We start from the raw sequence: 11,870 nt of genomic DNA on the forward strand, positions 1-11,870 counted from the left end.
CCCCTCCCCCACACATACACTCATTCTCTCTGCTCTTAAAGAGATAGGGACGAGTTTACAGCCGGCTCTCTCCCTCTCTCCCTCTCTCGATCCTTCTCCCTCTCTTTCCTCACCCCCTTTGGGAGAAACTGCCTGCTATTCCTAATTATCCAGCCTCATTTCACTCTGTCTATCTCACCTTTATAAACTCCTCCTTGCTGAGATTTTTATTTTTTTTTAGGAAGTCAGCATTGTGTTCCTTGATAACTAGCAGTCTGTGTGTCTATCGATCTCTTGCCAATCAGAAGGCCCGTGATGGATTGATGTCCACCTTTCAATTGTGGTCTCATAGGCAAGCCAGTGAGCTGTGGCCGTCACTCGGGTCGTTATTTACTGAGGTGCAACGCCGATTCCTTGTCATAAATCAGCCCGTTTACCGGGAGATGCAGCCCATGACCTACATCTTCCTTCCTGCCCATGTTTTATTAAAGTCAGCCCTTTGGTTTTTCTAATGTCACAAACCTGTCTGACCATGGTAGGGGGAGGGGGGGGCTGTATCATGTCATTAAACAAACCTGTCTGACCATGGTAGGGGGAGGGGGGGGCTGTATCATGTCATTAAAAAAGGCACGGTCCTTCAGTGAGCCTATCTCAAGAGAACAAGATAAGTGATGGTATTGGAAATCGTTGTTATTGAACTGTCCATCTGTCATGGCACTCCATCTCAATCAGGGAATGCACCGTATGATGAGTTATTTACAAGTGAAAACAGCTTGAATGTGCAAGATATAATAAGATGTAGCCCTTTTTTTCTTTTTACAATTGTTCAACCAGATGTGTACTGTGTATACATACTCAAAGTACTGAAGTCAATAATTCCTGTTAAAGTGCACAATGCTGTTACACGTCTTAATGCCATCTGATTGAGTGCCTGACACTTGCTTCTCTATTTCTTCCTGTACCGACAGCAATATGTTTCTTTCTTCTGACAAATGTAATTATTGTAAGTCGCTATGGATATAAGCATCTGTGTAAATCTGTAAGTCTGATGCTAACTGCTGAATAATTAAAATTGCTGAAGGATTTATATCTTATAAATCCTACATCTGAAATATCTGGAATAGCATAATAGCAGATATAGATAACTCTGTTATCTCTATTGATAATTTGATGTCAACTTAATCATTTAAACCATTTTATTATATTTACGACTCAAATTTGTGGATTTTCTTGGTTTTCCAGTTTTTAAAGTACATTTCACAAACCTTTTAACAGCCTGAAATATAAATAACATTTTTTATTCCGTGTTTAAAATAACCAATAGGGATGCACGATAAGGAATCTCGCTCCTCAGATTAGCATTTTATATCAAAGCAGTAATGACAAATGTGGAAACAATTGAACTACCCTGCATATACACAAGGATGCAGACATGTGCACACTGTTAAACAATGCTCAGAAATAAAATGCTATTCAGAATAAGATGACTAAACGAAATCTACACTATTATAGTGTCAACCCTCATGTTTAAGAATGTCAAATTAGGCAGTTTGGTAATATGAGAATAGTTAAGAAGCTATTTCCAGAATGCCACATAGATCTCTCGATTTTTAATAGCTAGTAGTAATGGATTTGATTCAACCAAGGTCGAACAAGAATATAAAAACCTAAAACAGAACAGCAATGGGGTCGAGGATAACTAAAGGATTGTAATGACATTTCATATATAATATTTATGTAACCAATTTATGATGTACAAGAGTGTTTAATTTTACAATCTATAGTAAGTAAGCAGGCAGTACTGGGGAAACATGCATAGACCAAAAAATGGGGAGGCACATTTCATGGTTTCCACTCAAATATAAAAGATATTTGACTCATTTTCTGAAAACTATTTAAAGTTATTTATTTAGGATTTTGTTCAGACCAGTCTTTATTTGTAAAATACAGTGTACAGTTCAATTAAATGTTTGGATATGAATGCGTACAGCAAAAAGAAAAGAAAAAAAAGATGAAAATACAAAATGAAATAACTGGATGCAACCTTCCACCTATCAGGGGAATAAACAGAGACGGTTCCTTTTTGATACAAGTATAAATAACTGTAGCAAAAGGGAAAGAAAAGGGCTGAGCCTTAAGACTCCATTAGGTGAGGATGTCGTGGGCCTGTTGCTCCACCAACATGGCCATGTTCTTGACGTCTTCACACCAGAAGTCCAGACGCTCCTTCATGCCCTTGATCTGTAACGGCGTGCCAAAACGTGAGGGTGGATTAAAACCAGTAGATGCATCAGGTCATCAATCCTCGGAAAGGAAGATCGGTTTGCTACGACAACGGCAACTTTGAGACCACCGAATTACTAGTGCAACATCTGTTGCTACTCGCAAAGCAGATGGTAACTCACTGCACAATTAAAATGCAAACACAGTACGTACAGGCTTTAATTATACATAGAAGTCAAATATAGGAATGGGGGGGGGGGGGGGGGGGTGTTGCTTTGGCCCGTGTGAAAACATGAAGGTAACAATTGCAAGGGTTCTGCTTACAGTTGAAAATGCCTTCACAACTAATATCCACAACCGAGCTGACAGCCTAATCTGGCCACACAGTTGCAGCTCACTCCCAAAGGAGCCTCTGTATCTTGGGCAGCTATTATTATGATGACACCAGCACCCTGGGGAGCACCTTGTGGCGTGAGGCATGTCTAATTGTGCACGAGTCCAGCCTACCCTCCGCAATAACATCACTGGAAGAGCCATTAGAAAGAATATTCTCCACCAGGATGGGGAATTACTCAGAGGTTTACTCAGTAGAGTGACTTTCGTATTTAACTCGCATTCATAAGCTTTCCCTAGGCTGGGATGTGTAAAATACGAAAATGTATTTGTGTAGACTAATGCTGGACCCATATTCAACCGCAGCCTTTTTAATTTTTATTGTTTACAAGTGGTTATGCCGTTTTTTCCACTCATGCGAGAGTAAATGCTATAAAGCCAGTATTGTTAGATTTGTATTCCTTTGAAAAAAGGAAAATGTCTACATTTTACAATCCTGGGTCAGTTCCTGAAGTATGTTCAAAATGCAAATATTGCACAAGAACATGCACTCACTAAATGTACATGAGAAAAAAAGGCAGATGTTTACCTGCTGTAGATCCAGTACTCTTGGCTGTACCCAGGTCATCTGGACCTTCTGGTCCACCTCATCGATGTTGCCTTTGATAAGGCCCACAGAGAGAGCCTTCATCACTAGAAGCTCCACCTGCAGGGAAGCCGCACACAGACACCACAGGTTTAAGTGTAACTATGCCAAATAGGGTTTATTCTGACTGCAATAGTGAGGGGTGAACACCAAGACCATTGACCATCAATAGGGTCTACATCTCTAGATGCCGTGTGTAGATTCACACAGGTGTAACCTATTCCAGCACCATATATCACAAAGTCTATTTTTTTCTATGAAGTTTAGAACAGATTTAGAACAGATACAACATTTAAAGTTGAAATACTACTTGACTGACCTCATTGACTGGGATTTTGGCACTCTGACCAATTTCAGCGAAGGTCAGCTGCCTGTTGGTGGCTGGGCGGGTAAAGGTCATCTGAAAAGGGATTATTTTTTGTGTTACACAGAACATTTTATGGACGATGGCTGTGTAAAGTGAAATTGTGGGCACTGCCAGCGCTCTTCCATTGCTCATGTTCAGGTTTATTGTACCTCCATCACACAGAGCAGCTGGATCTTCTGCATCAACTTGGACTCGTTTGTTGCCAGGTCAGGCTGGAAGAGAGAGAAAAAAATGAATAAACAACTGCTTCACCGTCCCACAAACCAAATTAAAACCATTGCTGAAAGTAGTTTATGATGAATTTAGATTTCCGACCGTGTTTGGAGAAAAACAAAATGCCATGTTGTTATATACATTACGTGTACATTTAGCTACCTGATGATTTAACCAACTGACCTGATTTGGCATAAAAATATTTCAGAACGTTTATTTGGTAGGAAATAACTATCGAATGTTCCAAAATCTTTCTAAAAATCCATATGCAAAACGAATAACATCAACGTTCATGTTAATGCATTGATTGAAATAAAGAGTTGCATTTTAACCGGAGAATAAATACCCATATTCATATATCCATAATAATGTCCTATTTTTAGTACTAAACACTGATGTCAAAAATGAATTACCTGCGCGCCCCAGGCGGACTTGAAGCTCTGGAACTTCTCCACATTGCCCCCATTGAAGGCATAGAGGGTGTCTATGAGCCACTGCTTGTCCGTGCTCCGTAGGGACTCCAGTACGGGATGCATCAGCTGCACAGATATGGAACAATGTATTCAGCGACTCGATTCATAAATGTCCTTATCCATGCAGAAACCAGTTGACCAATGGGTGCAATTAAACCTACCAATTCTCCAAAGTTGTAAACCCCCTCTCCCAAGAGTCCGGCCAGTCCCAGCGTGAACGCTCTCTCTTGCTTCTCCGTTTCTGTTGAATCGAGGAGGTAAGCATTCAAAGCAATCTACACACCAACGGCGATATTATACACGTACAACAGGGTAGGGCTGAACGATTTGAGGAAGTAATCCGATTGCAATTATTTTGACCAATATTGCGATTGCGATTTAGTATGCGATTATTTTTCTTTTGTATATTCTGTATTATTCACTAAACAAGCCATAAATCATTCTGTAGTATGACTAACACAACATTGGAAGCAGAAAACAGTCAACATAGGCCAGGCCTATATGTTGAGATGAAATGATGCATGAATTGATATAACATCTTTATTTAACTATTGAATTGTAAAATTAAAATAAATACGAATCTTACTGATCTCCAGTCAGTAACAGTTAAAAAAAAGCCTTTGCCATTTGCTTATCGCGTTCTATTACATTGCGATGTCGGTTTGAATTTGATGAATCGTTCAGCCGTACAACAGGCCCTTCTGGGCCTCACCTGGCAGGTCCTTGATATCCACACAGCCGAGGTAGCGGAGGGCATCCTTGTAGTAGGAGGCGTGGTTGCCAATGATGCGGTAGTATTTGCTAGACAGATCATAAAAGCGGCCGTGGACAGAGGTCACTCCTGGCAAGTTGTTGAGGATTTCCTCCACCTCCTCGATGATTTTCTAGAAGGGAGAAGAGGAGCAATTGAGTCTTTCGAAAGGCATTAGTTGTTGCCAAATTTAACAGCTGGCTGGGTGTTTGTATTGTAACCATGGGAACATTTCCCTAGCTGTTCTTATTCTAATGTTATTTCTGGTCTCTTTTTGTCTATACACTTCTCTGTATCTACATTTTGCAAGTATGTATATACTAGGTATAGTGTATTTTTTGTATATTATTATTTAACAAATATGTCAAACTTTTGCCTTTTCATTTGTATTTTGAAATAAAGATTTCATTAAAAGAAAAAAGGCATTAGTGACATAGTGAAACCTCCTGAAACTCAGTTTAAACCTGTGCTTTACCTTTGTGGCTGGAAGGTCGTTGATCTCCAGTTTTAGACTGCCGATAGTCGTCTTGCAGAGGATGACGGCCTCCTCGCTGCTCTTAACCTGGACAAGAGGTGGTTTATTAAATGCGTTTTCTACTTGGTAAGGAGTACAGATGTGCATGTATGTGTTTTTTTGTATGTGTACTTCAGTCCATCATTCAGCAAGTCTGCTCACCTTTTCCCTGGTCTTCTCAAGGAAAGTGATGGCCTCTTTAGGATCTGAAAATAAACACATTTGTTAAATTCTTGACGGAATATCAAAAAATATTTTCTAAAAGCCACCATTAGTGTGTTTAGATCCCCTCACCTTTTATCTGTCGGGCAACAAAGAGTATGATCTCCATTAAAGACAATGGATTGATTCTGTTGAGATTAAACAACTAGTTTAGCAAGAATAATTATCCATATAAAGAACTGACAAAATTAAGCCAATAATGGTTGTTATACTAGTGTCAGGCATATTTTTGGGGTTAATTGCCTCATTTACCATACCTGTGTTCGAAGTCACTCAAGAAATTGTCATAAAGCTGGAAAAGAAAAATATAAAATCTAAGTTCACAATCTATTCATATTTATTTGCATTAAAGTGCTATATACAGGTGAAAAAATGGCGTAAAGCTGCATAAATGAATGTTCCTTGGTACTATTATTTCGAATCACACGGTAAACAAATACTGTATGATGAGCTCATTGTATTATTACCACATTGTTTATTTACCTGTATAAGACCATCCCCCGTTTTAAAGCAAGGATCTTTCACGAAGTCGGTCAACTTCAGAGTCAGCTGATGCCACAACCTGTCATTGACAATAAAGACAATGAGTACATTTAGCACACTATGGTGACGGTAAGAGAATAGTTATAGGACTACTCTCGGCCTACACTGGCACACAAGCAACCAAAATAAACCATACCCTGGTGTTAACTTCTTTGACCAGGGTATGCCATTCAGCAATCATGTCTACATCATCTTAATAATCATAAACACTGTGTCAAATTGGGTAAACCCCCAAACTACAGAATTGGCCAACCCAGTTGCCTTTAAGACAGAATGACGTCGGTATTATATGGGAAATAGGCTCACTCGTCCTTTACTTTAATACTTGAATTGATCTGAGAAGATTCTAGTCAATTTAACCCTAAACATCGTTAAATAAAACGCTGTTCTCCAAAGTAAGGTAGGCGAGGGACAGCCAGTATTGTTTCGCTTGGAGACACCATCATAGCCAGCTAGAAATACAGCTGATCATGTGTCTTGGTTTCAGCAAGGTTGAACCCTTCCGTCAAAGTTGAAAAACAGTCCTTAATGATCATGAAGGAACATAATAACGATGGATAACACAGGGCTAGCTAAGACAGCGATAGCCTTGCACATGACTCAGCGTGCAATCTGAATGGAAGTGCTAACATAAGCTAACATTTTTGGGCTAGCATATTGTGTACTCTACTTTTTGTTGTAGAATTCCTCCAGCATGTGCCATTCTGCTGCCATCTCCGGGTTGGTGCTCTGCTGTTGCTTGAGGTACCCGGTAACGTCCTTCATTTTCAATAGTTGGGTATTTCCTCCGCTGTGTGTTAAGAAAGGTGACGTTAGCTAGTGAAATGCTAGCAAACTAGCTAGTGCTTCTTCTGCTGTGTCGATCTGCGGAACGCAACGAATTCTGGGAAACGCGAGAGGCGTGTACAATTGTTCTACGGTGTTGTCGTAGCCACATAGCTCACCGTTTACTTTTTCATTTAGGTCAATTCATTGTACTTATCTATACGTTAAAAATATTAAATAATAGAATAAAAAATATTCAAAGTTAGTTAAGACTTGGATTTGTAAATAACAAGTACCCTGCGCATGGCTATGAGGTCAAAGGTAGATAAACATAGACTGACATTGTGCAGCCAATGTTGACTGGGTTGACTTGACTGTCAATGGTCGAAACTGCCCTTGTCACTCAATTATGGCTTATTTAATCAGCTATTTGTCGTTGAGATCACCATTTTGTTGTAGAGTTTGTTTATATCGCACTCCAAGTTCCAGAAGAATTGGTGTTTTCTCTGTAAAAGGTCAGATCCTCATTGAATCAGTGCGCATTTTCAGATTAAACATTACTTTGACTAAAGTTGTTAAAGAGTCATTCTGTTTGTTATTCACAGTTCACCCTCTCTGCTCCACAAGTTATGGGCTGAAGAATACATCTAAATCGCAAGGTTCAGCTGCACTCAAGCAAGGTCTTTTCAGGTAAATAGATATAGTATTGTAGTTAGTATTTATTCTGGTGACAGCATGCTTTACAGTAGGTCCATGCAATGCAACCTCAAACTATGCATATGTCTCACACATGTATTAATTATGGGGTTAATTTGCTTGCTTGTGTTTGTCTATCATTCACATGCATTACATAGTCTAATATGTATAGGACACTGTTAGCCTGCCCCTCATTGCAAGCCAGAATCTATAGGCTTGGCTGCCACTCAGCCGTGGATTCCTCAAGTGGATGTCTGAACGTTCAGATTTCATAGGATGAAGAAAACGGCCTGATTACACTATGACATACGTACTCCTGCAGCCGTCTTGTTTTCTCCACTGACTGAACAGTCCCGGGTGGAATGTCCTCCGGGGACTTTTGTCCCGGGGCGACGGCGGTGCAGACGTCAAACAGCAGACGCTAGAGGACATCGCTAGGAGAATACAGGAGAAAAGCTTCAATAGAATTGTGGTTATGGCCGGGGCTGGGATCAGCACTCCGAGCGGCATTCCAGATTTCAGGTAGCGTGCACCTGGCAGCTCGATCTTTATACATGTGTTCTTTCAAACTCTTTTTTTAAATATAGGCTAGGGTTAGATTTAAAAAATATAAGATTTATTTTTGAGATTTTGAGCACAACAGATATACAGTACGCCTCATACATGAAGTGAAATCGAAACATTCTGTGAAACAAGGTACTAACAAAGAATTTTTTTACCCCCAAGCCCCCCCCCCCCCCCCCCCCCCCCCCCCCACATCACCACCCACTAAAATGGTAAAATGGGTTTGTGTTCTTTCAAACTCTTAGCCCTGATACATAACTTAAGTATCTTTGTACTTGATAAATAGGAATATTCCCTCGAAGCCTTGTGGCATCCCTAATGTGTTCTTCACTGCACAGATCCCCAGGGAGTGGTCTCTATGACAACCTCCAGCGGTATGACCTGCCTTATGCAGAGGCCATATTCGAGATCAACTACTTCCATCACAACCCACTGCCGTTCTTCGCCCTGGCCAAGGAGCTCTATCCAGGGAACTACCAGCCCAATCTCACACACTATTTTGTGCGCCTACTTCAAGACAAAGGTCAACTTCTCAGGATGTACACACAGAATATCGACGGCTTGGAAAGATGTAAATTGATTTATTTTGTTTTTGCATTTATTGTATTAGACAGTGCTAATGCATGTTGTGTAATCACTTGCAGGGCAAGTGCCTATGTAAACACCAGTGCAGGGTGGTGGCCATAGACTTATGTTGTTGGGTGTTCACACGCAGTGGCCGGTATCCCCTCTGAGAGGCTGGTGGAGGCCCACGGTACGTTTGCCACCGCCACATGCACCGTCTGCAGGAGGACCTATGAGGGCCAGGACCTTCGCGTGAGTCACAACCCTATATGACTGGCTCGTGATTTTTATTTATTTTTTATTTTGCAGGAAAGTATTAAAGGTATCAAAGTTAAAAGTTACAATTTAAAACGGGCCTCACGCAATATACTTTCCAGCAGGTTCCTGTTCTGCAGCACATATTAATTGTAACAGGAACAAGGCACATCACACGTCACGTTTACGCACAGCACATAACAGTAACATAGCACGTCAGACATAGGACAATGGCATAAACAACACACTGAACACAGTGGTCTATAAACAGTCAGTGTTTGCAAGTGTAGGTATTGAGGGGTAACAGTTTGTATGCCTTTTTGAAGTCGGTGATGGATTTTAACGCTCTGTGATACTTTGACTGGACTTATAATGTCTCTCGCAAATGTGTGCATTATACTCTCTTTCATGGATTTGGATTTCCTTCCCGCTCTTGTCATTTCTCCTGGTAGTCAGATGTGATGAAGGGGACAGTCCCCAAGTGCCCCACATGCAAAGGTGTGGTGAAGCCTGATATAGTATTTTTTGGAGAGGAACTCCCAAATAATTTCTTCAAGTACATCAGAGACTTCCCACTGGCCGACCTTCTCATTATTATGGGAACATCTCTGGAGGTATAAACAACTTTCACTCGTTGGAATCGGTCCCCAAATCTTATCCTGTAAAAACCATCCAAAATTGCAATAATATACTGTATATATGTCATCTTGAATTATTGTAGTACTTTTTTGTCCACACTAGGTGGAGCCCTTTGCAAGTCTAGCTGGAGCAGTGCGCAGCTCGGTTCCTCGCCTGCTCATCAATAGGGATTCTGTCGGGCCCTTCACCTGGGGCTCGCTGCGGCCCACCGATGTGACCCAGCTGGGGGATGTGGTCACTGGGGTGGGGGCGCTGGCCCAGGCTATCGGCTGGACTCAGGAGTTGGAAGCTCTTATGGCACAGGGTGCTACAAAGGTTAGTTATTCACAGTTTTTTCTTTCCAGAACAGATATTGTTTTTTTTCATATATTTTTCACAATAGGTGATAGGGATATGTCAATACTTTTGTACTAGCAATAGCTAATGGATAAGTAAGACGGCTAACTAGTGATAATATATTGACCTAGTTCTGTGTACCTCAGCTTGTAGGGCAAATAACAGTGCCATGCCAGCTGTCACAAGTTTCGGGGTTTGACTCCCACTGGGGTCCTCAATGCTAAGAATACACCCAGGATATTGACTCTTTGGAAGAGACCTTCTACCAAATGGTTTATTATTATAATTGATACGTTTGTTGAAATATATATTTATAACTCTTATTTATTATTATTTAAAAAATGATAAGCGCCTTTTAAGTCACCAACTGACATTACAACACATTGTGGTCAAATATGAATATAATATCCAATGCCATTGCCTCTACAGTACAATTTGGTCAAACTGTAGATGCAATGATATATACGGAATATATATATACCATACATATTATATGTAATATAATAGTATATTGCATTCATATATATATTTTTAAACTAAATATGGCCCTCCCTACATCAAGTAACACAGTTTTTTTTTTTATTTACAGGGTGAATCCCAGACTGAAGAATAGGAACAACTCGAGCACCAGTTGGGGACTAGAACCAATCGCTTATGCTGGACTCCAACTCTGAGCCCATTAGCTCATGCCCTAATAAAATATGCCCCACATACCTCCACCTCCAAGAGATTCCAATGTACCTCTGGTACCAGGAGGCAAAAAGTAATGTGTATAAAGCATGGCCCACATACCTCCGTCGTTTTAACAAAGACACCAGAGTACCACTGGTCCTGGGGATGTCCATTACCGTATGGATACTTTAATGTGATTGATGTATAGCCAGAAGAGGGTTCATTATGGGATACAGCTTACCGGGCTGGCCCAAATCTCTCCCTGACTCACTGACCTCTTCTCTACTCTGGGAAACCCATACTGGCCTGTGGCTTAAGGAACGCTCTCTGGCTGATTGGGCTGTTCCTACTGCTATACTACCCAGAGAGAGTCAGCAGCCTAAAGACACCACACACTAAATCGAAGGGTGTGTTTCTGACCCATGTGCTCCTTCACCCCACTATTTGTGTGTGTATTTTTAAAACGCTGCTGCTGCTGCTATTAATGAGAGTGCAGGTGTTCCATCGGCTGGCCTCAAACAGCCGTCAGGGAGGGAAAGACGTTCAATCAATGTGGACTTGATTGGTAGACTTTCCTTTCCATTTTATTCTTGCAAATGTCTACACTTCCGGATGCCGTTAAATGTATCACTCTGTTTATATCATTATTTTGGGAAGAATGAAAATTGGCTATTAATCTATATAGTGTATATATATTTCAATGTATTTCCAGGCCTTTTAATTTAGCTGACTTACAACTCTACTACTGATAGTGTGACACTATAGAATGATATTAATAAATCGATACATAATCTAATAGATTTTCTATGAATGCCTGTGGTTGCCTTGGTTGTATGTAGTTCCAGTGTTCTGCACCGATGGCCACATTTGAAATGAGAGACCCTGCCCTTTAGTGTGTTGTATTTATCTGTCATTCGATTGAACAATTATGAACCTTAAACAGAATCAACTAATCAAATCGACTGCTGCTTGATTAAAGTCTCAGTCTTGTCTTCGGTTAACACAGTTCGCGGGTCTACTGAGTCCCAATGGCAATGCAAGCAATATTATGTTCATGTTTGCAAGAATTTCCATTGCCCTCCTCCCCAGTATTTCTTAAGGAGGTCTAGACTGGC

At 40.6% G+C, this 11,870-nt stretch overlaps 2 protein-coding genes across 4 annotated transcripts; one reads left to right on the forward strand and one right to left on the reverse strand.

The window, feature by feature from the left end:
- Nucleotides 1-1,856: 1,856 nt before the first annotated feature.
- On the reverse strand, nt 1,857-7,154 carry psmd13 (proteasome 26S subunit, non-ATPase 13). The gene is made up of 13 exons (XM_030376085.1): nt 6,935-7,154; nt 6,205-6,283; nt 5,979-6,013; nt 5,794-5,849; nt 5,662-5,705; nt 5,461-5,547; nt 4,947-5,118; nt 4,396-4,475; nt 4,175-4,300; nt 3,698-3,760; nt 3,501-3,581; nt 3,125-3,241; nt 1,857-2,220 (listed from the first exon to the last, which is right to left on the reverse strand). The coding sequence occupies exons 1-13, from the start codon at nt 7,027-7,029 to the stop codon at nt 2,125-2,127; spliced, it is 1,131 nt and encodes a 376-aa protein (XP_030231945.1). The 5' UTR covers nt 7,030-7,154; the 3' UTR covers nt 1,857-2,124.
- Nucleotides 7,155-7,166: 12 nt separating this feature from the next.
- sirt3 (sirtuin 3) lies at nt 7,167-11,708 on the forward strand. 3 transcript variants are annotated; one of them, XM_030376086.1, is made up of 8 exons: nt 7,167-7,544; nt 7,635-7,719; nt 8,077-8,247; nt 8,628-8,860; nt 9,005-9,105; nt 9,561-9,722; nt 9,850-10,062; nt 10,673-11,708. In XM_030376086.1, the coding sequence occupies exons 1-8, from the start codon at nt 7,439-7,441 to the stop codon at nt 10,694-10,696; spliced, it is 1,095 nt and encodes a 364-aa protein (XP_030231946.1). In that variant the 5' UTR covers nt 7,167-7,438; the 3' UTR covers nt 10,697-11,708. The 3 variants fall into 3 exon arrangements, with proteins under 3 accessions (XP_030231946.1, XP_030231947.1, XP_030231948.1); XM_030376087.1 differs by having other exon boundaries at nt 7,167-7,350; XM_030376088.1 differs by lacking the exons at nt 7,167-7,544; nt 7,635-7,719; nt 8,628-8,860 and having other exon boundaries at nt 8,103-8,247.
- The last annotated feature ends 162 nt before the right edge of the window (nt 11,709-11,870 follow it).

Source organism: Gadus morhua, chromosome 14, assembly GCF_902167405.1.
Source record: "Gadus morhua chromosome 14, gadMor3.0, whole genome shotgun sequence".
Taxonomy (NCBI): Eukaryota; Metazoa; Chordata; class Actinopteri; order Gadiformes; family Gadidae; genus Gadus; species Gadus morhua.